Genomic DNA, 25,535 nt, shown 5'->3' with positions numbered 1-25,535 from the left:
ATGAAGTTTTCCATTTGGGACATCTCTTGGCTGAAGAGTTCTTCCATTTGGGACATCTCTTGGTTGAAGAGTTCTTCCATTTGGGACATCTCCTGGTTGATCAGATCTTCCCATTGGGACACACTTTTGTATCCATTGGCTTCCCCTTGGCACCGCTCTTGGGATCCACTGGCTTCCCCTTGGCACCGCTCTTGGGATCCATTGGCTTCCCCTTGGCACCGCTCTTGGGATCCATTGGCTCCCCCTTGGCACCGCTCTTGGGATCCACTGGCTTCCCCTTGGCACCGCTCTTGGTTCGTGAGTTCCTCCCATTGGGACGGATCCTCGCATCCGTTGCCTTGCCCTTGGCGCAGTTCCTGGTCTCCCTTGGCTTTCTCCTGGCACAGCTCCTGGTCGATGAATTCTACCATGTGGGACATCTCCTGGGTGATGAAGTCCAACCACCAGGACAGATCTTTGTATCCATGGGCCGTGTCCTGGTTCATCCCTTGGGGACACCCTCGGGATCCCCGTGGATCTCTGCCGTGTCCCCCCCGGCACAGCCCTCAGGGACAGCAGAATTCCCACTGCTCCTGCTCCATGGCCAACATCCCCTGTCCCTCCTGGGACCGGAGCCTCCACAGCCCCTGGGCTGGCCGGGAGTTGGGGTTTGGCTTCTCCAGAGGGATCCGGGACCTGCTGCTCCTGGAAATGGACCTGAACCCTTTGGGCTCACGCTGCGATCTGGGCACGGCACCGCTCCGGTGTCACAATGGGACATCCCAGTACCCCAGCAACCACAGGGCCCTCTGGAACCCTCTGGAGCCTTCTGGAGCCTTCTGGAACCTTCTGGAGCTGCAGCCCTGGCCACGCCCAACACCCGGGTGTGCAGGGGGGGTTGTCCCCCCCCGGGTGACACCGGAAGGACACTGGGGGCACCCAGAGACACCTGGAGAAGTGGCACCGTGAGAACGTGAGAGGTTCATCCGGGCTGTGTGAGATCCCAGACCGGAGCACAGCCTGGGAGAGGCTCCTTGGGACCATCGCTGCGGGAAGGACTCAGGGACACGGGGACAGTGACACGGCCCGGGGCAGGACAGTCCCAGCACTGCTCGGTGGCTTCGACCCCGCTCTGGTGCGGGAAGCCAGAGCAGCTTCCCGCTAGGATTCCTGCCGGGAGAAGCCACGGCGCCTTTAAGGCATCTCCGAGCGGGATCTGGCAGCCGCGGGCGCTGCACCAGGAAATTCCTGACATCCCGGGAAGTGCTGAGCCAGCGCGAATCGGGGCCGGGAACGGCGCCAGGAGCGGGGCCGGGAATTCTGCAAACCTCGAAAGAGCCGTCACGGGGCCTGAGGCACGGCCAGAGCCTCGACAGAAGGCAGGAGCTGCCTCAGCCCGGGACAAAACCCGTCCCAGCGTCCAGCCCTGGGAATCGGGCTCGGAATGCTCCGTCCCCGCTGTCCCGGGATGGCGAAGGAGCATCCCCGGGTGAGGGACCCAGAGGATCCCGGAGCAGTGCACAGAGCCAGAAGGGCCTGTCCCCCTCTCTCCTCAGCCCCGCAGGGCTCTGGGACACCCCCAGGGACAGCACAGGGATGAGGACAAGGGACAGGGATGGCCACAGCCCTGCCCGCTCCGCGCCCGCGGGAAATCCCAATAAAAGAAGGGAAAGTCAAGCCAGGAAAGTCGAGCCAGGAAAGTTCTTTCGGGGTGGAAAACGAGCGCGTGTGAGACCCCGCGCAGGGTGGGGGGGACAGGCAGGACCCAGACCCGGACCCGCGCCCCGAGTCCCACCCGGGGCACCCCCGAGCGCCGCGGACCGCCCCGAGCCGCCGGGTTCGGCCCCGCTCCGCCCGCACCGGCGGCTCCGGGACCTCCCGGGTCCCCGGGCTCGGCCGGCGCCGCCGTCGCTGCGGCGGGAGGAGCCCCCGCGGACCCCCGGGCCACGCCCCGACCGACGATGGGACACTGGGGACACTGCGGGGGGCTGGGGACAGCGGGGATACAGTGAGGGGACAGCGGGACATGGTGATGGGACAGCGGGGACACGGTGGGGACACGGCAGGGACACAGGTCAAGGCCCGCCGGTGAGCGGGCGGGACCCCCCAAAGCCCCGTTCGAGGGGTCCGGTGACTGGGAGAGCGGAACGGGGCCGTTTAACGGGGCGGGCAGGGCACGGCCGGGGGTCCCGGGCAGGGGCGGGCAGGAGGCGGGCGGGGGTCGCGGCTGGGCGGGAGGGGGCGGAGGGCGGGGAGGGGCCGGGACCGGGACCAGGAGCGGGGCAGGGACCGGCAGGAGCGGGCAGGGACCGGCAGGGCCGCGGCCATGCCGGGGTCGCCCCTCGCTCCGCTGCTGCTGCTGCTGCTCCTGCTCCTGCTGGGCCCCCCGGCGCCCCCCGCCCGCGCCGCGCCCCCCCAGCCCGGCCGGCCCCGCGGCACCGGGGTGGGCACGGCCAGCGGCACCCCCAAAGCCAGCGGGGTGACCCCAACGAGGGGCACCCCCAAAGCCAGCGGGGTGACCCCAACGAGGGGCACCGCGACCGGAGCCCCCAAAGCCAGCGGGGTGACCCCAACAAGGGGCACCCCCAAAGCCAGCGGGGTGACCCCCACGAAGGGCACCGCCAGGGGACCCCCCAAAGCCAGCGGGGTGACCCCAACGAAGGGCACCGCGACCGGAGCCCCCAAAGCCAGCGGGGTGACCCCAACGAGGGGCACCGCCAGGGGACCCCCTAAAGGCAGCGAGACGCCGCCCTGGAAAGGCACCACGGCGGGACCCCCTAAAGGCAGCGGGGCGCCCCCTCCGAAGGGCACCACGGCCGCCCCCTCGAGGAGCAGCACCACGACGGGACCCCCGAAGGGCAGCACGGCCCCCCCGGCGCGGCACAGCGCGACCCCCGGCAGCCCCGGGGAGCCCGCGGGCACAGGTAGGACCGGGAGGGGACGGGCTGTGAAGGACAGAGAGTGCAAAGGGGGTTCACGGGGGAAAAGGGGGTGCCAGGCTGTTCCCGTGTCCCCTCGCAGCCCCGGCGCCCACGGTGAGCAAGGTGGCGGTGAGGAGGAGGAAGGTGCTGAGGAAGAAGGTGGTGAAGAAGAAGGTGCTGAGGAAGAAGCCGGAGGCTCCGGCCGCGCCGCAGGAGCCCGGTACGTGCGCTGGGTGCGGGTGGCCCGGGCGTTGTCACCTGCACACGGGGCTGGCCGTGTCCTGGGGGCACCTGGGGGGCACCTGGGGGTTGGGGTGTTGAACCCAGGCTGGCACGGTCCCCATGGCACAGCTCGGTGGGGACACAGGGTGGGGACAGCCCCGGCCGTTCAGGGGTCGCTGTGCGAGCGCTGTCCCCGCTGTGTCCCCAGCGTGTCCCCCCCTGGGGCTGGAGTCCCTGCGGGTGCTGGACGAGCAGCTCCGGGCGTCGAGCCACAAGCGGCACGGGCTGGGAGCGCACCGCGGCCGCCTCAACATCCAGGTACTGCCAGGTGGGCCAGGGTGGGTCAGGAGTGGGCCAAGAGTGGGTCAGGAGTGTGCCAGGATGGGTCAGGGTGTGCCAGGAATGTGCCAGGAGTGGGCCAAGAGTGGGTCAGGGTGTGCCAGGATGGGTCAGGGTGTGCCAGGAGTGTGCCAGGAGTGGGCCAAGAGTGGGTCAGGAGTGTGCCAGGAGTGGATCAGGAGTGTGCCAGGAGTGGGTCAGGAGTGTGCCAGGATGGGTCAGGGTGTGCCAGGCTGTGCCAGGCTGGGGGAATGTTTGGGTGTCACCTACACAACACATGGCACGTGGGTGTGGCAAGTGCATGGCAAAAGCAGAGTAGGTGTGGCACATTGGTTGTTTGTGGTATTTTCATGGCACGTTTGTGAAAAGCTTGTGGCAGCTTCATGGCATGTTTGTGACATTTTGTGGCGAGTTTGTGGCATCTTCATGGCATTTTTTTTGCCATTTTGTGGCGAGTTTGTGGCATCTTCATGGCCCGCGAGTGTCCCAGGCGCTCTCCAGCTCTGCCCCCTCCCTCCCATGTGGCTCCCGGTGCCACCACCCCAGCGCCACCCCGGGCTCAGGGACACAGCGGGCGGTGGGGCCGTGCCCCTGTGCGTGTCCCCTCCTGTCCCCACAGTCAGGGCTCTATGACGGTGACTTCTTTGACGGTGGCTGGTGCGCGGGGCGCGAGGACACGGAGCAGTGGCTGGAGGTGGACGCGCGGCGCCTCACGCGCTTCACCGGCGTGGTCACCCAGGGCCTCAACTCCATCTGGACGTAAGGGGACAAGGGGAACAGGGACGGGGTGGGGACAGCGTGGGGGACCCCCTGACCCCCCTGTGCCCCACAGGTACGACTGGGTGACGGCCTACAAGGTGCAGGTCAGCAACGACTCGCACGCGTGGCTGCCGAGCCGCAACGGCACCGAGGAGGCGGTGAGTGACACCGGGGTGGCACCGGGGTGGCATCCCCAGACAGGGTGGGGACATGGGGAGGTGACAGTGCTGGGGGGGCAGGAATCACCTGGGAGGTGATGGTGGTGGGGGGGGTTAAGCGTGGTGGGGAGGTTGATGATGCCAAGGTGGGGGGTTAATTGTGCCAGGGTGGGGGTGTTAATTGAGTCAGGTGGGCAATGATGCCAGGGTGGGGTTAATTAGGCCAGGGTTCATTATACTGGGGTTAGTTGTGGTGGGGTTAACCATGGCAGGTGGGATAACTATGCTAGGGGGGTTAATTAGGCCAGGGTTAATTATACTGGAGTTAATTGTACCAGGTGATTTAACCATTCCAAAAGTTAACCGTGCCAGGTGAGATAACCCTGCCAGGGGGGTTAATTATGCCAGAGTTAATTATACTGAGGGTTAACCAGGTGAGAGAACCCTGCCAGGGGGGTTAATTAGGCCAGGGTTAATTATACTGGAGTTAATTGTGGTGGGGTTAATTGTACCAGGTAGGTTAACCATTCCAAAAGTTAACCATGCCAGGGGGGTAACAATACCAGGGGGGTTAATTAGGCCAGGGTTAATTATACTGAGGGTTAACCACGTGAGATAACCCTGCCAGGGGGGTTAATTAGGCCAGGGTTAATTATACATGGAGGTTAACCATGGCAAGTCGGATAACCACACTGGGTAGGGCGTTAACCACGCCAGGTTAACCACACCAGGGAGGGTTAACCACACCAAGGAGGGTTAACCACACCAGGGAGGGGTGCCCATCCCAGGGTGCCCATCCCAAGGAGCCCATCCCGAGGTGCCCATCCCAAGGAACCCATCCCAGGGTTCCCATCCTGGGGTGCCCATCCCGGGCTGCCCGTGCCAGCTGGCTCCGTGCCCAGGCTCTGTTGCCCTTGGCCTGGCCCTGCCGGGCACCCTGCAGCATTTCCCCCCCGCACAAAGGCTGCTTGTCCCCGCCTGGGCACCTGCCAGCCCCCCTGGCACGGCCGTGGGGACACGGGGACACGCATGGGTGTGGCGTGGCACCGGGGGAGAGCACGGCAGCCTGGAGCTGGGGAGGGGTTGGGGTCCCTGTGCCAGGACTGTGCCAGGGCTGGGTTTGGGGTCCCTGTGCTGAGGGTGGGGTTGGGGTTTGGGATCCCTGTGCCAGGACTGTGCCAGGGCTGGGTTTGGGGGGTCCCTGTGCTCAGTGAGTTTGGGGTCCCTGTGCTGAGTACAGGGGGTTTCTGTACCATGGATGGATTTGGGGGTCCCTGGGACAGGGCTGGATTTGGGGTCCCTGTGCCAGGAGTGGATTTGGGGTGCCTGTGCTGAGGGTGGATTTGGGGGTTCCTGTACCATGGATGAATTTGGGGGTCCCTGTGCCAGGGTAGATTTGAGGTCCCTGTGCCAGGAGTGGATTTGGGGGTTCCTGTACCATGGATGGATTTGGGGGTCCCTGGGACAGGGGTGGATTTGTGGTCCCTGGGACAGGGTAAGTTGGGGGTCCCTGTGCCAGGGATGGCTTTGGGGTCCCTGGAGCAAGGTGGATTTAGGGTCCCTGTGTCAGCGTGGGTTTGGGGTCCTTGTGCCATGGTGGATTTGGGGTCCCTGTACTGGGGATGGATTTGGGGTCCTTGTGCCATGGTGGATTTGGGGTCCCTGTGCCTGGGGTGGATTTGGGGGTCACCCTGTCGGGGCTGTACCAGGATCAGATTTGGGCATCTCCATGCCAGGGGTGGATTTTGGGGTTCCCCTCCCTGACCCCTGGCAGGAGCAGATTTGGGGCTCCCTATGCCCATCCCTGCTGCCTTTGGGCTCCGAGCGGCGCCCGCGGCCCCACCCGGGCTCTGCCCCCGGCCGTGCCTGCTCCTCGTTACGGGCAGCGCCGCGGACAGCTCTCCCTGTCCCCTGCTGTCCCCTGCTGTCCCCTCCTGACCCCTGCTGTCCCCTCCTGACCCCTGCTGTCCCCTCCTGTCCCCTGCAGGTGTTCCCCGCCAACAAAGACCCCGAGACGCCCGTGCTGAACCTGCTGCCCTCGCCGCTCGTGGGGCGCTTCCTGCGCATCAACCCGCAGAGCTGGTTCCCCAACGGCACCGTCTGCCTGCGGGCCGAGGTGCTGGGCTGCCCCGTGCCCGGTGCGTGTCCCCGGCTGTCCCTGTCCCCTCGGGACCCGCTGGTGTCCCCCTGGTCCCCGCACGCCGCCCCAGCAGCGCCCAGCGCGGGCGATCGCCACCGGCGCTGTCACCAGAGTGGCGGTCTGGGCTGCTCGCTGTCCCTGACCGTGTCCCCCCGGTGTCCCCTCGGTGTCCCCGCAGACCCCAGCGATGCCCACGCCTGGCACCCCCCGGCCCCGCCCGAATCGCAGCTGGATTTCCGCCACCACAACTACAAGGAGATGAGAAAGGTGCCATCCTCCCCCCGAGCCCTGGGGCGGCTCCGTGTCCCCAGGGACAGTGTGACGCGGGGCCAGGGGGGCTGTGCCACCGCGGGGTGTCCCTGACGGTGCCACCACCCCGCAGCTGATGAAGAGGGTGAGCGAGGAGTGCCCCGACATCACCCGCGTGTACAGCATCGGGCAGAGCTCCCGCGGGCTCCGCCTCTACGTGATGGAGATCTCGGACAACCCCGGGCAGCACGAAGTCGGTGGGTACCGAGGGGACAGCTGGGGACAGCCGGGGACAGCTGGGGTGGGGCACGATGGGCGTGGGGACAGCGGCCAGGGATGCCCGGGTGGGCATGGGGCGACTGGAGGAGCCCAGGATGAGGAGAGGGCACTAGGAATGGCCAGGCTGGTGCAGGGGCATGGGGACAGTCCCCAGGGTTGGTGCTGGAGGGTGGGGACTGTCACCAGGGCAGGTACAGGGGGATGGGGACAGTCACCAGGGCTGGTGTAGGAGGATGAGGACAGTCACCAGGGCTGGCTCAGGATGGGGTGAGTGGGCCACCCAGCTTGGCGCAGGATGCTCAGGATGGAGTTGGGGTCACCAGGGACATCCAGACTGTGCAGGACAGGGACAGGGACACCCAGGTGCAGATGAATGGGGACAGGGAGAGCAGGGACACCCAACATGAGACTGGGATGTACTGGGACACCCAGACAAGTGCAGGACCGGGACAGGGACACCCGGGGTGGGGATCAGGACACAGGGACACCCAGACTGGTCCAGTATGGGGACAGGGACACCCAGACTGGTGCAGGGACATGGGGACAGGGTGACCAGGGACACGCGGGGTGGTGCAGATGGATGGGGACAGAGGGTGCTGCAGGATGGGGACAAGAACACCCAGGGTGCTGCAGGGACACGGGGACAGTGACCAGGGACACCTAGACTGGTCCAGGATGGGGACAGGGACACCCAGGATGGTGCAGGGACAGGGTGACCAGGGCCAGGGACACCAAGGGTGGTGCAGGGACACAGGGACAGTGGCCAGGGCCACGGGGACAGTGACCAGGGCCAGCCAGGGTGGTGCAGGGACACAGGGACAGTGGCCAGCCCCGGTGGCCCCGCAGGAGAGCCGGAGTTCCGCTACGTGGCCGGCATGCACGGGAACGAGGTGCTGGGCCGGGAGCTGCTGCTGAACCTGATGGAATTCCTGTGCCGGGAGTTCCGCCGGGGCGATGCCCGCGTGGTGCAGCTGGTGACGGGCACGCGCATCCACCTGCTGCCCTCCATGAACCCCGACGGCTACGAGACCGCGTACAGGCTGGTACGGCTGGCACCCACCCACTGCCGTAACAGTGCCCATAACAGTGCCCATAACAGTGCCCATAACAGTGCCTGTACCTGTGCCCATCCCGGTGCCCATCCTGGTGATCCCAGTGCTCATCCCAATGACCATGGTGCCCATCCTGGTGTCCATCCCAGTGACCACGGTGTCCTGGTGCCCATCCAGGGGATCCCAGTGATCCCGATGCCCATCCAGGGGATCCCAGTGCCCATCCCGGTGTCCTGGTGCCCATCCAGGGGATCCCAGTGATCCCAGTGCCCATCCTGGGGATCCTGGTGACCACAGTGTCCATCCCAGTGCCCATCCCGGTGTCCATCCTAGTGCCCATCCTGGTGATGCCAGTGCTCATCCCAATGACCACGGTGCCCATCCCAGTGCCCATCCCAGTGCCCATCCCAGTGACCATCCTGGTTATCCTGGTGCCCATCCCAGTGCCCATCCCAGTGACTGTGGTGCCCATCCCAGAGATCCCAGTGCCCATCCCTGTGATCCCGGTGCTCATCCCAGCATCCATCCCAGTGCCCATCCCGGTTATGCCATTGACCACAGTGTCCATCCTGGTGCCCATCCTGGTGATCCCAGTGCCCATCTCAGTGCCCATCCTGGTGCCCATCCCACTGACCATGGTGCCCATCCCGGTGCCCATCTCAGTGCCCATCCTGGTGCCCATCCCAGTGATCCCCATGCCCATCCCAGTGATCCTGGTGTTCATCCTGGTGCCCATCCCAGTGACCCTTGTGCTCACCCCAGTGCCCATCCTGGTGATCCCAGTGCCCATCCTGGTGATCCCGGTGACCACAGGGCCCATCCTGGTGCCCATCCCAGGTCCCATCCTGGTGATCCCAGTGCCCATGGTGTCCATCCCAGTGCCCACCCCGGTGCCAATACTGGTGATCCTTGTGCCCACCCCACTGTCCATCCCAGTGATCCCGATGCTCATACTGGTGTCCATCCCAGTGCCCATCCTGGTGATCTCAGTGCCCATCCCAGCGATCCCAGTGCCCATCCTGGTGATCCCAGTGCCCATCCCGGTGCCCATCCCAGTGATCTCAGTGCCCATCCTGGTGATCCCAATATCCATCCCAGTCATCCCGGTGCCCATCCCGGTGCCCATCCCGATGATCACAGCACCCATCCCAGTGATCCCAGTGCCCATCCTGGTGATCTCAGTGCCCATCCCGGTGATCCCAGTATTCATCCCGGTGATCCCAGCACTTATCCCAGTGATCCCAGTATCCATCCCGATGATCCCAGCACCCATCCCAGTGATCCCAGCACTTATCCCAGTGATCCCAGTGCCCATCCCGGTGATCTCAGCGCCCATCCCACTGATCCCAGCACCCATCCCAGTGATCCCGGTGCCCATCCCGCTGACCCCGGTGCCCCGGCAGGGCTCGGAGCTGGCGGGATGGGCCATGGGCCGCTGGACGTACGAGGGCATCGACCTCAACCACAACTTTGCCGACCTGAACACGGCGCTGTGGGACGCCGAGGACAACGACCTGGTGCCCCACAAGTTCCCCAACCACTACATCCCCATCCCCGAGTACTACACCTTCGCCAACGCCACGGTGAGACCCCAAAACATCCCCGTCCTCCTGGGGTGGCGCCATGCTGAGACCCCAAAACCTCCATCCTATCAGTGTGAGACCCCAAAATCCCCATCCTATCAGTGTGAGACCCCAAAACCCCCATCCTATCAGTGTGAGACCCCAAAACCTCCATCCTGTCACATTGGGTGAGACCTCAAAACATCTCCATCCTATCAGTGTGAGACCCCAAAACCCCCATCCTGTCACATCAGGGTGAGACCCCAAAACTTCCATCCTATCAGTGTGAGACCCCAAAACATCCCCATCCTCCTGGGGCGGTGCCGTGGTGAGACCCCAAAACCCCCATCCTATCATATCAGGGTGAAACCCCAAAAGCTCCCTCCTGTCACATTGGGGTGAGACCCCAAAATCCCCATCCTATCATATCAGGGTGAAACCCCAAAAGCTCCCTCCTGTCACACTGGGGTGAGACCCCAAAATCCCCATCCTATCACATTGGTGTCATGGTCAGACCCCAAAACCCCCATCCTGTCACATCAGGGTGAGACCCCAAAACCCCCATCCTATCACATCGGGGTGAGACCCCAAAACGGCCCAAAGTCCCCCTGAAACCCCCTAAAACCCCTCAAAAACCCCCAAACCCCTCCTGAATGCCCCGGGGTGGGTGCTGCCCACCCACAGGGGGCTGAGCCCACCCAACCCAGGGGGACAACAGAAGCCACAAGGACATGGCCACCATCGCCATGAGGCACGGGTGACAGCGGTGTCACCACGCAGGTGGCTCTAGAGACACAGGTGACAGCGGTGTCACCACACACATGGCCCCAGAGACATGGGTGACAGTGTTGTCACAACGTGGGCAGCCCCAGAGACGTGGGTGACAGCAGTGTCATGGCACAGGTGGCCCCGGAGGCAAGGGTGACGGCAGTGTCACTGCGTGGGTGGCCCCAGAGACGCGGGTGATGGCGGTGTCACCGCACACATGGCCCCAGAGATGTGGGTGACGGTGATGTCATTGCATGGGTGGCCCTGGAGACACAGGTGACAGCAGTGTCACCGCACACATGGCCCCAGAGACAGCGGTGATGGTGGTGTCACCATGCAGTTGGCTCCAGAGACACAGGTGACAACTGTGTCACTGCACACATGGCCTCAGAGATGCGGGTGACAGCGGTGTCACCACGTGGGCAGCCCCAGAGACGCGGGTGGTGGCAGTGCCACCATGCACATGGCCCCAGAGACACGGGTGACAGCAGTGTCACTGCACGGGCAGCTCCAGAGATGTGGGTGACAGTGGTGTCACCACACAGGTGGCCCTGGAGATAGATGTGACAGTGGTGTCACCACATGGGCAGCCCCAGAGATAGATGTGACAGCGGTGTCACCGCACGGGTGGCCCCAGAGATACATGTGACGGTGGTGTCACCACACAGGTGGCCCCAGAGATACATGTGATGGTGATGTCACCGCACAGGTGGCCCTGGAGATACATGTGACGGTGGTGTCACCACACAGGTGGCCCCAGAGATACATGTGATGGTGGTGTCACCGCACAGGTGGCCCAGAGATAGATGTGACAGCGGTGTCACCGCGCAGGTGGCCCAGAGATAGATGTGACAGCGGTGTCACCGCGCAGGCGGCCCCAGAGATAGATGTGACCGCAGTGTCACCGCACACGTGGCCCCAGAGATAGATGTGACAGCGGTGTCACCGCGCAGGCGGCCCCAGAGATACATGTGACAGCGGTGTCACCACATGGGCAGCCCCAGAGATACATGTGACAGCGGTGTCACCGCGCAGGTGGCCTAGAGATAGATGTGACAGCGGTGTCACCGCGCAGGTGGCCCCGGAGACGCGGGCGGTGATCGCGTGGATGCAGCGCTACCCGTTCGTGCTGAGCGCCAACCTGCACGGCGGGGAGCTGGTGGTCACCTACCCCTTCGACATGAGCCGCACCTACTGGAAGGCGCAGGAGCTGACCCCCACCCCCGACGACGGCGTCTTCCGCTGGCTGGCCACCGTCTACGCCACCGCCAACCCCGCCATGGCCAGCGCCGAGCGCCGCCGCTGCCACTACGACGACTTCACGCGCTACGGCAACATCATCAACGGCGCCAACTGGCACACGGTGGCTGGCAGTGAGTGGGGACAGTCCCCGGGATCGGGGGCACACGGTGGCTGGCAGTGAGTGGGGACAGTCCCTGGGATCAGGGGCACACGGTGGGTGGCAGTGAGTGGGGACAGTCCCTGGGATCAGGGGCACACGGTGGCTGGCAGTGAGTGGGGACAGTCCCTGGGATCAGGGGCACACGGTGGCTGGCAGTGAGTGGGGACAGTCCCCGGGATCGGGGGCACACGGTGGCTGGCAGTGAGTGGGGACAGTCCCTGGGATCGGGGGCACACGGTGGCTGGCAGTGAGTGGGGACAGTCCCTGAGACTGGGGGGCACACGGTGGCTGGCAGTGAGTGGGGACAGTCCCTGGGATCAGGGGCACACGGTGGCTGGCAGTGAGTGGGGACAGTCCCTGGGATCAGGGGCACACGGTGGGTGGCAGTGAGTGGGGACAGTCCCTGGGATCGGGGGCACACGGTGGCTGGCAGTGAGTGGGGACACAGCTCAGGTGGCACGTGGTGGCAGCAGGGACACCGAGCTCAGGTGGCACACAGTGAGTGGCAGTGAGTGGGGACACTCTGAGATGGTGGCAGTGAGTAGGGACACTGAGCACAGGTGGCACCCGATGGGTGGCAGTGAATGAGGACACTCCATGAGCTCAGGTGGCACACGGTGGCATTGAGTAGGGACACTGAGCTCAGGTGGCACCCGATGGGTGGCATTGAGCAGGGACACTTTTAGATGGTGGCAGTGAGCAGGGACACTGTGAGCTCAGGTGGCACACAGTGGCAGTGAGCAGGGACACGTGGATTTTTTGTTTCTTTTTTGGTTTTTTGTTTCTTTCAATGGTATTTCTCATTTGGACTCAGGTATTTATCAGTTCTTATCTACATTACAGTCTCACAAACTGTGAATTTTACAGTAATTTACTCCAACAAGTTAAAAATGGAGCCCCACCTCTCTCTCTACAAGGCCTTTTAAGGATAAACTGTCCAATTAAGAAATGACACCTAAATTACTTTTATTTTGAAATAATTAATTTAATTATTAATTAAATTAATTACCTGTGACTTGCAATGTGGAATTTTTTATCCACTTACACAAAACCACCCAAACCCATGGAGAAGAAGGTGACAAAGGACCAGCCTCTGCCCTAAAACTTCTATTTTGTTTTCTATAAATTATTATATTCTAAAACCTTAAACTGTAAGTTTTCCACCATGTGATATTACACATTTCTAATCCAACTGCACATTCATCATTTTAGTCCTATTATTTAATTTTGGAAGCTTTCTCCGGGCTAAATGCAGCGTTCTCCTGGGGGTCAGTGCCTGCCAGCACAGAAAGTCTGAAATTCTCAGTATCCAGAGAATTCCCGGGATTTTCCTGTCACCCCGGGATTTTCCCGTCACCCCGGGATTTCCCTGTCCCTTTGTCCCCTGCTGCCACCCGCGCTGTGCCCCGCAGGCATGAACGACTTCAGCTACCTGCACACCAACTGCTTCGAGATCACCGTGGAGCTCTCCTGCGACAAATTCCCGCACGCCTCCGAGCTGCCCGCCGAGTGGGAGAACAACCGCGAGTCCCTGCTGCTCTTCATGGAGCAGGTGGGGCACCGGGGGTGGCACCGGGGGTGGCACCGGGGCTTGGGGACACGGCTCGAGGGTGGCAGGAGCCACCCCGGGTCTGTCTGTGAGGAGGGGATGGGGTGGGATGGGAACGGGGGGACTGGGGGGGAATGGGGGTGCTGGGACCAGGGGGACACTGGGGAAGGGGAGTTTGGGGTGGGAGATTTGAGGGATTTGGGGCATGGGGACACTGGAGGGGTCTGGGGTCCTGGGACCATGGGGACACTGGGGAAGGGGGGGTTCGGGGTGGGGGATTTGGGACATGGGGACACTGGGGGGGGTCCAGGTGGTTCTGGGATCATGGGGATATGGGGAAGGGGAGTCCAGAGTGGGGGATTTGGGGGGTCTGGGACATGGGGACACTGGGGAAGGGGGGTTCGGGGTGGGGGATTTAACGGAATTGGGACATGGGGACACTGAGGGGATCCAGGTGGTTCTGGGATCAGGGGGACACTGGGGGATCCAGGATGGGGGATTTTGGGGGGTTTTGGGGCATGGGGACACTGAGGGGGTCTGGAGGTGCTGGGACCAGGGGGACACTGGGGAAGGGGAGTTTGGGGTGGGAGATTTGAGGGATTTGGGACATGGGGACACTGGAGGGGTCTGGGGTCCTGGGACCATGGGGACACTGGGGAAGGGGGGGTTCGGGGTGGGGGATTTGGGACATGGGGAGACTGGGGGGGGTCCAGGTGGTTCTGGGATCATGGGGATATGGGGAAGGGGGATCCAGAGTGGGGGATTTGGGGGGATTTGGGACATGAGGACACTGGGGGGGTTGGGGGTTCAGATGGGGGATTTGGGGGCTTTGGGACATGGGGACACTGGGGGGGTCCAGGTGGTTCTGGGACCAGGGGGACATTGGGGAAGGGGGGTCCAGAGTGGGGGATTTGGGGGGATTTGGGACATGAGGACACTGGGGGGGTTGGGGGTTCTGGGATCATGGGTTTATGGGGAAGGGGGGTCCAAACTTGGGAATTTGGGGGCTTTGGGACATGGGGACACTGAGGAGACCCAGGTGGTTCTGGGATCATGGGGATACTGGGTGGGGCCTGGAGATGCTAGGACAAGGGGGACACTGGGTGGGATCTGGGGACAATGGGGACACTGGGTGGGATTTGGGGACACTGGGTGGGATTTGGGGGTTTCTGGGTGGGATTTGGGGGTTTCTGGGACAATGGGGGCTCTGGGTGGGGTCTGGGGATTGCTGGGACAGTGGGGACCCTGTGTCACGGACAGGGCAGGGCCAGGGAACCCCCAGGGGCCTCTGTAAGGCTTTAGGGATGGAGGGGACACGCTGGGGACATTGCAGGGTGGCCATGGGCACGGCAGGGTTCAGGCGGGTTCGGCAGGATGGCAGCAGGACGTGGCAGTCCCCAAATGCTGAGGTGGCACCGGGAGGGGGGACACACCTGTGCCACGCCCTGCAGGTGCACCGGGGGATCAAGGGCGTGGTCCGGGACAGTGACACCGAGCAGGGCATCCCCAACGCCATCATCTCCGTGGATGGCATCAACCACGACGTCCGCACCGGTACCGGGACACCGGGACGGGGAGGGGCGGGGTTTGGGGTGGGAACGGGATCGGGGTCAGGCTGGGAATGAAGGCGGGATAGGGACAGTGACAGGATGGGAACGGGGACAGGGACAGGGACAGGGAAAGGAACGAGATGGGATTTGGGATCGGGAATTGCAGATGGGGATGGAAATAGGATGGGACTGGGAAAGGGGGTGGGATGGGGACAGGAATGGGATTGGGATGGGGAGAGTAATGGGGTGAGGCTGGGAATAGGGAGGGGACAGGAATGATGGCATTGGGGATGTGAATGGGACGGGGCTGGGACGGGGAAAGGAATGGGATGGGATTTGGGGGTGGGACTGGCAATTGCAGATGGGGATGGAAATAGGGCTGGGAAAGGGGATGGGGACAGGAATGGGATGGGGCTGGGGACAGGGATGGAAAGGGAATGGGACTGGGGATTGCAGATGGCAACAGAAGCGGGATTAGGCTGGGAATGGGGATGGGATCGGGACAGGAATGGGATTGAGGGTGGGAGAAGGAATATGGATGGGACAAGAACGGGACTGCGGCTGGGGACGAGGACAGGAATGGGATTGGGGATGGGAATAGGGATGGGGATGGGATGAAAACGGGACTGGGGCTGGGGATGAGGGCAGGGGTGGGGACAGGAGAGTGACAGCCACCCCCGCAGCCTCGGACGGGGATTACTGGCGGCTGCTGAACCCGGGCGAGTACGAGGTGACGGCGCGGGCCGAGGGCTACGAGGCGGCCACGCAGCCGTGCCGGGTCTACTTCGAGAACGTTCCCACCCCGTGCAGCTTCCGCCTGGAGCGGGCGCGGGGCCGCCACCGGCCCGGGAGGACCCGGCCGGGCCCGGACCCGGCGCTGCGGCTGCAGCGGCTGCGCCTCCGCCGCCTGCGCGCCCACGGCCGCGGGCAGTGACCGGGGCGGCCCCGGGGCCGCGGGCTCGGCCGGGGGGCGCGGGAGGAACGGGCGGGACGGATCCAGTAAAGTTTGGGTGCGCTGCGGCTGCGAGTCTGCGGGGCTGGAGCGGCGGAGGGAACGGGAACGGGAACGGGAACGGGACCGGGAATAGGAACGGGAACGGGACCGGGAATGGGAATGGGAACGGGAACGGGACCGGGAACGGGAACAGGAACGGGAACGGGACCAGGAATGGGAATGGGAACGGGACCGGGAATGGGAACGGGACCGGGAACGGGATCAGGACCGGGAATAGAACTGGGACCGGGAAAGGGAAAGGGAACGGGACCGGGGCTCGATCCTGCCCCGGACCCCACCGTGGGAATTCAGCGAGGCCACGCCCCTAAGCAGGCCACGCCCATTCCTTGCGCATAAATAGCGCCGCCGCGGTAAAGCCCCGCCCGTTCGCAGCTGACCAATAGAAATTCCGCACCGAGCCGCGCCTCCATTAGGACACGCCCCTGTCCGTGGCATAAGTAGTAAATAACCACAAGCCACGCCCACCAGGCCACGCCCCTTTCCTGTTGCCGAGTGCTCCTGCACGGCCCCGCCCCCTTCCCCCATTGGGTCGCCTGGCCCCGCCTCCGATGCGCGCGTGAACGCTTGTCCCGCCCCTCCCCTCATCTCTGGGCGCCTATTGGCTGCTGCTGGCGGCGCGGACCAATAGGATGCGAGATTCATCGGCGGCGCGGGGGCGGGGCTGGGGGGACATGGAGGGGGCTCGGTGACAATGGGGGGACACCGGGGAGGTTCTTGGACAGCGGCGACAATGGGGACCTGCAGCGGGGGTGGCCCGAGAGCGCTGGCGCTGCTCTGGGGGCTGCTGGGCCATGAGGGACCCGGGGGGTCTGCGGAGTTCTGGGGACCCTGGGGACAATGGCCAGGCTGGGGGGTCCGGGAAGTGCCGGACCATGGGTGCACTGGGAGGGTCCTGGGGGGTGTTGGGGCTTTGGGGACACCGAGCGAGGGTCTGGGGGGGCCATGGGGTCATGGCGGGGGGATCGGGCAGCACCATCAGAGCCAGCACCCCCTGAGCCCCAGGAGATGGGGGGCAGCGGCATGGGCACCCCGAGTCCCACGGGAAACCGGGGGGTGACTGGGGGCTTGTAGGGTACAAAAAAGGGGTTGGGGTGACCCCCCTGAACCCCCTTGTGGTCCTGCAGGGTGGGGGGCTGTGCCCTGCTGGGCTCTGATGCCACCATGTCCCCCTCTCCAAATGAGGGGCTGGGCTGAGCCGCTCCTGGGGGTCCCCATGACACCCCCGGGGAGGCTCCAGCACGGGGCTGGGGGGGCGAGCATCACCATGAGGATCCCCCAAACTCTCTGGGGTGACCCTGGGGTGACCCTGGGCAGGGCTGGGGGGTCCCCACAGTGGGGACACCCCCTCTGCCCCCCCAGCGCACTCCCCCGTAGCCGTCCATTGCTGCCCCATCGCCGGGATTTGGGGGTGACAGGGGTCCCGTGTAGTGTCCCCCCGCCACTCCCCGGGCCCCCCGTTCCCTGCGCTCCCCCAAATCCCCCCCCGTGACCCCATAACCTTCCGGGATCTCTTTATGGCATCATCGGCAGGGGCAGCGCTTCCCGCTCGGCGCCTGCGCTCGCCGCGCCACCGGAGCCTCCGCCGGCCTCGGCACGGCCCAAACCGGGGGTGTCCCCCCTCCCCTCCCCATCGTGCTGCCCCCGGAGCCCCCCAAAACCTGCCGGACCCCCCACCCTGAGCGCCGCAGAACGATGGGCTGAACGCATCCGGCATCTTGCAGGCACAGGCCGGGCTGGGGGTGCGGCAAACAAAGATCCCCCCCACCCAAAAAAAGCCCCTGGGGGTGCTCAGGGGGTCACCGAGCCCCCCTCGGGCCGTGAGGGACCCCCCGGTTGTCCCCGAGGAGCCGCCGGTCCCGGTTTGAGGAGCGACAGCGCCGGGAGCAGCAGGTGGGGGGGGGAGGGCGGCCGGGAGGGATTTTGGGGGGGGTTTGGGGCCGGGCACCCCCAGAGCGAAGGGTTTGGGGCACTTTGGGGACCTCCTTGCTGTGCCCTAAACCCGCGGGGGGGCTGTGCCCGTGCCCCCTCTCGTCCCCGTGTCCCCTGCTGTCCCTCCTGTCCCCTCCTGTCCCTGCTCTCTCCTCCTGTCCCTTCCTGTCCCTCCTGTCCCTGCTGTCCCTCCTGTCCCTCCTGTCCCTGCTGTCCCCGTGCCCCCCCGGGCCCTTTGCCCCTTTGCCCCGCTCTGTCACGGGCACAGCTCGGTGCCCACGCTCTGCCCACCTTTGCCCGGGGCGGGTCGTGCCGCGTCTCCCGGTGAGTGCTGGGGTCCCGGGGAGGGGGCGGCACCCCCAGATCCCCCAGCTCTTCCCCTGTGTCCCCATCCCCAGTGCCCCGGGTGTGCCAGGTAAAGCCCCTGCCCAGCTGGGGTGAGGGATGAACACCTGAGAGCCCAGCAAGGGCGGCGGGGAAGGGAGCCCACACTTTTCCCCTTGTTTTTGGGGCACCCCCGGGTGGGAGCAGCACTGGCACTGCCCTGACCCCCCTGTGCCATGCCAGGGATGGGTCTGGGGGCACACCGAGGGTCCCTGTGAGGGTGGGCACTGCCCCGACCCCCCTGTGCCATCCCACAAATGTGTTTGGGGGTATCCTGGGGGTCCCTGTGAGGGTGGGCACTGCCCTGACCCCTTGTGCCACCCCAAGGATGTCTTTGGGGATATCCTGGGGGTCCCTGTGAAGGTTGGCACTGCCCTGATTCTTTGTGCCATCCCAGGGGTGGGTCTGGGGGTCCCCCATCCATGGCACTGTCCTGACCCCTTATGCCACCCCAGGGATGGGTCTGAGGGCACCCCGGGGGTCCCTGTGAAGGTGGGCACTGCCCTTGTGCCACCCCAGGGATGTGTTTGGGGATATCCTGGGGGTCCCTGTGAAGGTGGGCACTGCCCTGCCCCCTGTGTGCCATCCCAAAAACGGGATCTGGGGGTATCCTGGGGGGGTCTCCATCCATGGCACTGCCCTGACCCTTTGTGCCATAGCCAGAGATGGGTCTGGGGGCACCCTGGGGGTCCCTGTGAGGCTGGGAAGTGCCTTGACCCTTTGTGCCACCACAGGGATGGGTCTCAGGACACTCTGGCTGTCCCTATGAGGGTGGGCACTGCCCTGACCCCTTGTGCCACCCCAGGGACGAGTCTCAGGTCACTCTGTCTGTCCCTGACCTCCCGTACTCCCCCAAGATCCACCTCCCCCTACAGCACCCCCCAACCCCTCTCCGTGCCCCCGCAGGTGCCCCCATGGCGTCGTTCCGCATCCGGCAGTACCAGGAGCAGGACTACGAGGCCGTGCGGGCCCTGTTCGCCCGCGGCATCCTGGAGCACGCCCCGGCCGGCTTCCGGCACGTTCTGCGGGCGGCGCGGGTGCGCCTGGCGCTCCTGGCCGTCTTCGTGGCGGCGCGGGCGGCCGCGGGCTCCTGGGTGCTGGGGCTGGGCGCGGTGGCGCTGGCGCTGGTGCTGCTCTGGGTGCTGGTGCGCTCGCTCAGCGCTGACTACGTGCGCGAGGCGCTGGGCACCGACCTGTGCGACGTGCCCGGCGTGTACCAGCGCCCGCCCGACTGCCGCTTCTGGGTGGTTGAGGAGGCCGGAGCCGTGGCGGGCATGGTGGCGGCGGTGCCCGCGGGCCGCGGCGAGCTGGAGCTCAAGAGGATGTCGGTGAGCCGGGAGCACCGGGGCCGCGGGCTGGCGCGGGCGCTGTGCCGGGAGGTGCTGGCGTTCGCCCGCGCCCGTGGGTACAACGCCGTGGTGCTCAGCACCTCCATGGTGCAGGTGGCGGCGCAGCGGCTCTATGAGGGGCAGGGCTTCCGCAGGGTGGGCACCTCGTACCCCTCGCTGCTGGGCACCTTGCTGAACTTCCAGATCTTTCACTACCGCTGTGAGCTGGGCGATGGAAATAAGTAGGGCCCGGGTGGCGCGGCCCCGGTGGCATGGCACTCCAAACCTGGCACTGCCATGGCGCCCCAGCTCCAGCCCTGGCACGGCACCATGAGCCCGGGACATGAGGTGTTGCCGTGGCACGCGTGACGCTGCCGTGGCACCCGAACCCTGGCACCGCCGCTGCCCGTGAACCCTGGCACCGCTCTGGCACCCCAAACCCGGCCCTGGGACACCACCCCAGCACTCTGACCCCAATCCTGGCACAGCAGCACTGGCACGGGAGATAGTGCACCACCACGGCACCCCAGCCTGGCACTGCCCTGGCACCGTGACACTGGGACGTGTGGCACTGCCCTGGCACCCCAGCTCCAGGACTCCACCACAGCACTCCACCCCTGGCACGTCAAGCACCGCCATGGCACCCCTGATCCCCACCCTTGGCACAGGGGGCACCTCTGCGGCCCTTCCTGGGTTTCCAGCAGCAGGAAATAAAGAGAGACCTGTGGGAACCGTGTGTGTGACAAGGGACATCTTGGGGCACGGGGAACATCCCCTGGGGGTAAGGGACAGCCTGTGGGACAGCAAACTCTCTGAGGGAGGAGGGATCCCTTGAGGGACACCTGGGTGGAAAAGGAGACATCTTGGGCGACACCTTTGGGGATAAGAGGCCTCTTGGGGAACTGGGGACACACTGGGGGACAACGGAGATTTTGGGGGAGAGGGGAAATCTTTGGCGACAGGCGAACACTTGGGGGGACAAGGTCTGTGCCCTCACCCAACATGGCGGCGGTTCCCCTTTCTCGCTGCCCTCACCCAAGATGGCGGCGGTTCCCCTTTCCCACAGCCCTCACCCAAGATGGCGGTGGTTCCCCTTTCCCACAGCCCTCACCCAAGATGGCGGCGGTTCCCCTTTCCCACAGCCCTCACCCAAGATGGCGGCGGTTCCCGTTTTTCCTTGCCCTCACTCAACATGGCGGCGGTTCCCCATTCACCTGCCCGTGCCCTCACCTAAGATGGCAGCGCCCAGCCCGGCGTCAGGGCGCGACGTGCGGGGCGTGGCGCGCTGAGGGAAGCGCCGGGACCGCCGGGTCCCGATCCCGATCCCGGTCCCGGTCCCGGTTTCCCTCGGCCCATCCCGGTTCTCCCGTCCCGGCCGTACCATGGATTGTTACACGGCCAACTGGAACCCGCTGGGCGAGGAGACCTTCTATCGGTGAGGGGTGGCGGGGATCCGGCCTGAGGGTGCTCGGGGGTCCCGGGGCTGCTCGGGGGGGGTCGGGGCGATGCCAGGGCTGGAATGGGGGTCCCGGAGATGGCTGGGGTGAGGTTCTGGGGCTACTTCGGGGGTTCCGGGGTAGCCACGGGGCTGGCAGGGACGGGGTTCCCGGGGGGTTGAGGGGGTCCCTGGGTGGACACGAGTCTTGGGGCTGGCTGAAGATGGGGGTTCCGGGGGTGTCTATGGGGGTTTGAGGTGTCTTGGAGGGGTCTCGTGGTGCCCGTGGATCTTGGGGCGGGCTGGGAAGGGGGTCCCGGGATGGTTGAGGGGTCCCGGGATGGTTGAGGTGTCCCACAGATTGTTGAGGAGTCCTGTGGGTTGCTGGGGGAATCCCGAGGTGGCCCTGGCTCCTCGGGCTGGTCTGGGGGATCCCTGGGGGTCTCTGGGTGTTCCCGGGGTGTCTGTGGATCTTGGGTCTCCTGAGGCCTGTTGGGGGTCTCAGGGCTGGTTAAGGAGTGGGCCCCATCCGTGGCTCTCCCATCCCCGCGCTTCTTGCATGTCCGTCCATCATCCATCCATCCATCCATCCATCCATCCATCCATCCATCCATCCATCCATCCATCCATCCATCATCCATCCATCCATCCATCCATCATCCATCCATCATCCATCATCCATCCATCCATCATCCATCCATCCATCCATCCATCCATCCATCATCCATCCATCCATCCATCCATCCATCCATCCATCCATCCATCATCCATCCATCCATCCATCCATCATCCATCATCCATCCATCATCCATCATCCATCCATCATCCATCCATCCATCCATCCATCCATCCATCCATCCATCATCCATCATCCATCCATCATCCATCCATCATCCATCCATCATCCATCCATCCATCCATCCATCCATCCATCCATCCATCCATCCATCCATCATCCATCCATCCATCATCCATCCATCCATCCATCCATCCATCCATCCATCCATCATCCATCCATCCATCATCCATCCATCCATCCATCCATCCATCCATCATCCATCCATCCATCATCCATCATCCATCATCCATCCATCCATCCATCATCCATCCATCCATCCATCCATCATCCATCCATCCTCCATCCATCCATCATCCATCCATCCATCCATCCATCCATCCATCCATCCATCCATCCATCCATCCATCATCCATCCATCCATCCATATCCCATCAGGAAGCTGGAGCTCTACTCCATGGAATGGGGGCTGCGGGAGGATCTCCGTGACTGTGTGGTGGCAGCTGCCCCATATGGGGGTCCCATAGGTGGGTGCAGCCCCCCGAGCCCCCCTCCCCGAGCCGGGGCTGTGCCACCCTTGGCTCAGGGACTGTCCCCTCCTTGTCCTTGTCCTTGTCCCAGCTCTGCTGAGGAATTCCCGGCGGGACAAGACCCCCAGCGCCCGCCCGCTCCTGGAGATCTACTCGGCCTCGGGGCTGCTCCTGGCCAGTGTCCCGGTGAGTGGGGGGATGGACAGCCTGGGCTTGGGGACAGGGCTGTGGGAGCAAGGGGAGAGGGATGGGAGCTGCCCTGGCATGGGAGAGGATGGGATGGGTTTGGAGCAAGAGAATCCTCTCCCTGCTCCCCAGAGATGGGACAGGAAGATGGGATGGAGTTTGGAGTAGGAGAATCCTTTCCCTGCTGATGAGGGATGGGACAGGAGAATGGGATGGAGTTTGGGGCAGGAGGATCCTCTCCCTGCTGATGAGGGATGAGAGAAGAAGGTGGAATGGGGTTTGGAGCAGGAGAATCCTTTCCTTGCTGCCCAGGGATGGAAGAAGAGGATGGGATGGGTTTGGAGCAGGAGAATCCTTTCTCTGCTCCTCAGGAATGGGACAGGAGGTTGGGATGGATTTGGAGCAGGAGAATCCTCTCCCTGCTGCCCAGGGATGGAAGAAGAGAGAATTCTTTGGAGTTTGGAGCAGGAGAATTCTTTCTCTGCTGATGAGGGATGGGACAGGATGGGATGGGTTTGGAGCAGGAGAGTCCTTTCCCTGCTGCCCAGGGATGGGACAGGAGGATGGGATGGAGTTTGGAGCAGCAGGATTGGGCAGGAGGAGAATTCTCCCTTCATCCTGTCTGGGCCTGGGAGAAGAGGATGGGATGGGGTTTGGAGCAGGAGAATCCTCTCCCTGTTGATGAGGGATGGGAGAAGAAGGTGGAATGAGGTTTGGAGCAAGAGAATCCTTTCCCTGCTGCCCAGGGATGGGACAGGAGGGTGGGACGAGGACTGGAGCCACAGGAACATCCTCCTTCCCCCCTGCCTGCTGCTGAGGGGGACATGGGGCAGTGGAGGGACAGTGCCAGGACCTCAGGGACCTGCAGAGCCAGGACACGTGGGGTGTTGGATGTCTGGCTGAGGTGCTGGACCTCTGGATGAGATGCTGGACCTCCAGGTGGGGTGTTGGACCTCTGGATGAGGTGCTGGACCTCGGGATGAGGTGTTGGGCTTCTGGATGAGGTGTTGGAACTCCAAGTGAGATGTTGGGCTTCTGGATGAGGTGTTGGATCTCTGAATGAGGGTTGGACCTCCAGGTAGGGTGTTGGACCTCTGGATGAGGTGCTGGACCTCGGGATGAGGTGTTGGACTTTTGGATGAGGTGTTGGACCTCTAGGTCAGATGTTGGGCTTCTGGATGAGGTGTTGGATCTCTGAATGAGGGTTGGACCTCCAGGTAGGGTGTTGGACCTCTGGATGAGGTGTCAGTTCTCTGGATGAGGGGTTGGACCTCTGGGTGAGGTGTTGGACCTCTGGGTGAGGTGTTGGACCTCTGGGTGAGGTGTCAGTTCTCTGGATGAGGGGTTGGACCTCAGGGTGAGGTGTCAGTTCTCTGGGTGAGGTGTCAGTTCTCTGGATGAGGGGTTGGACCTCTGGGTGAGGTGTTGGACCTCAGGGTGAGGTGTCAGTTCTCTGGATGAGGTGTCAGTTCTCTGGGTGAGGGGTTGGACCTCAGGGTGAGGTGTTGGACCTCTGGGTGAGGTGTTGGACCTCAGGGTGAGGTGTCAGTTCTCTGGGTGAGGGGTTGGACCTCTGGATGAGTTGTCAGTTCTCTGGATGAGGGGTTGCACCTCTGGGTGAGGTGCTGGACCTCAGGGTGAGGTGTCCAAGCTGTGCCCAAGCTGTCAGACCTCAGGCACCCCAGGTGTGTCCCTGGAGGGCCGTCCCTGGCTCGGGGCTGACCCTTCCCGTGCCATTCCCAGTGGAAGAGCGGCCACCTGGTGCACCTGGGCTGGACGGCGGGGGAGGACCTGCTGTGCATCCAGGAGGATGGGACCGTCCTGGTCTACAACCTGTTCTGCGAGTTCAAACGGCACTTCAGCATGGGAAACGTGAGGGAACGGGCTTTGGGATGGGGTTTGGGATGGGGCAGGTGGGAAGGGACCTCACAGCCCGTCCCATTCCACCCCTGCCCTGGGCAGGGACAACTTCCACCATCCCAGGTTGCTCCAAACCTGTCCAGCCTGGCCTTGGACACTCCCAGGGATTCAGGAGCAGCCACAGTTTCTCTGGGAATTCCATCCCAGCCCCTCCTCACCCTCAAGCCAGGAATTCCTTGCCAAGATCCCACCCCAATCTCATCTTCTCCATTTCCCCTCCTTCTGCCCCTTGTGAGACGCCCTGGGTGGGGTTCAGGGGATGCAGAACGGGCTCCTTGGGGCACCTCGGGGAGCCAAGGGCTGTCCCATCCCTCGGGGAGGAGCTGGGACCCATCCCGGAGAGCAGAACATTCACTGCCCGCCTCCGCCAAGCCCCGGTGTCCCCGGTGTCCCCGGTGTCCCCGGTGTCCCCGGTGTCGCCAGTGTCCCGTCGCGCCGTGCCCTGCAGGAGGTGCTGCAGAACCACGTGCTGGAGGCGCAGGTTTTCCACACGGAGTTCGGGACGGGCGTGGCCATCCTGACGGGAGCGCTGCGCTTCTCCCTCGCCACCAACATCGACGACCTCAAGCTGCGCCGCCTGCCCGAGGTCCCCGGTGCGTGTCCCCATGTCCCCCTCTGTCCCCCTCTGTCCTCCCTGTTCCCCTTCTGTTTCTCTGTCCCTCTGTCCCCAGTCCTTGTTGTCTCCCTGTCCCTCTGTTCTGTCCCCACTGTCCCTCCTGTCCCCCTTTGTCCTTCTCTGTCTACCCCTGTCCCCACTTTGTTCCATGTGTCCCCTCCTTGTCCCACCATCCCTCAGTGCCCTCTGTCCCCAGTCCCCTTCTGTCTGTGTCCCTTCTGTCCTTCCTGTCCCCTTGTTCCCCTGTCCCACTTCTGACCCATCTGTCCTTCTCTGTCCCATCTGTCTTCCCTGTTCCCCTTCTGTTTCTCTGTCCCTCTGTCTCCCCATCCCCTTATCCTTGTTTCTCTGTCCCTCTGTCCCCAGTTCCCACTGTCCCCTTGTCCCACATGCCCCTGTTCTGTCCCTACTGTCCCTCCTGTCCTCTTCTGTCCTTCTCTGTCCCCTCTGTACTCCCTGTTCCCCTT

At 64.0% G+C, this 25,535-nt stretch overlaps 3 protein-coding genes across 3 annotated transcripts in view; all 3 read left to right on the top strand.

Annotated features, from left to right (window-relative positions):
- The first annotated feature begins 1,447 nt into the window (after nucleotides 1–1,447).
- Nucleotides 1,448–15,863, top strand: CPXM1 (carboxypeptidase X, M14 family member 1). Its single transcript, XM_036381924.1, has 15 exons — nucleotides 1,448–1,468; nucleotides 2,399–2,903; nucleotides 3,001–3,120; nucleotides 3,331–3,440; nucleotides 4,081–4,220; nucleotides 4,294–4,378; nucleotides 6,366–6,516; nucleotides 6,697–6,785; nucleotides 6,901–7,024; nucleotides 7,893–8,089; nucleotides 9,502–9,681; nucleotides 11,504–11,801; nucleotides 13,243–13,382; nucleotides 14,831–14,933; nucleotides 15,613–15,863. Exons 1-15 carry the CDS (start codon nucleotides 1,448–1,450, stop codon nucleotides 15,861–15,863), a joined length of 2,514 nt encoding a protein of 837 aa, XP_036237817.1.
- Nucleotides 15,864–17,115: 1,252 nt separating this feature from the next.
- Nucleotides 17,116–20,316, top strand: NAT8 (N-acetyltransferase 8 (putative)). The gene is made up of 2 exons (XM_036382939.2): nucleotides 17,116–17,834; nucleotides 19,164–20,316. Exon 2 carries the CDS (start codon nucleotides 19,172–19,174, stop codon nucleotides 19,829–19,831), a length of 660 nt encoding a protein of 219 aa, XP_036238832.1. The 5' UTR covers nucleotides 17,116–17,834; nucleotides 19,164–19,171; the 3' UTR covers nucleotides 19,832–20,316.
- A 555-nt stretch (nucleotides 20,317–20,871) lies between these two features.
- Nucleotides 20,872–25,535, top strand: part of VPS16 (VPS16 core subunit of CORVET and HOPS complexes) — a 23,375-nt gene continuing 18,711 nt past the window's right edge. Inside the window, exons 1-5 of the mRNA XM_036382790.1 lie at nucleotides 20,872–21,020; nucleotides 22,255–22,343; nucleotides 22,438–22,532; nucleotides 24,276–24,404; nucleotides 24,901–25,045. Of these exons, the coding sequence (XP_036238683.1) occupies nucleotides 20,968–21,020; nucleotides 22,255–22,343; nucleotides 22,438–22,532; nucleotides 24,276–24,404; nucleotides 24,901–25,045 (511 nt within the window). The 5' untranslated portion in view covers nucleotides 20,872–20,967. The remainder of the gene's footprint in view (nucleotides 21,021–22,254; nucleotides 22,344–22,437; nucleotides 22,533–24,275; nucleotides 24,405–24,900; nucleotides 25,046–25,535) is intronic.

The sequence above is a fragment of the Molothrus ater genome, chromosome 4, assembly GCF_012460135.2.
Source record: "Molothrus ater isolate BHLD 08-10-18 breed brown headed cowbird chromosome 4, BPBGC_Mater_1.1, whole genome shotgun sequence".
In the NCBI taxonomy this organism is placed as follows: Eukaryota; Metazoa; Chordata; class Aves; order Passeriformes; family Icteridae; genus Molothrus; species Molothrus ater.
This window is presented reverse-complemented; position numbering and strand designations above follow the sequence as displayed.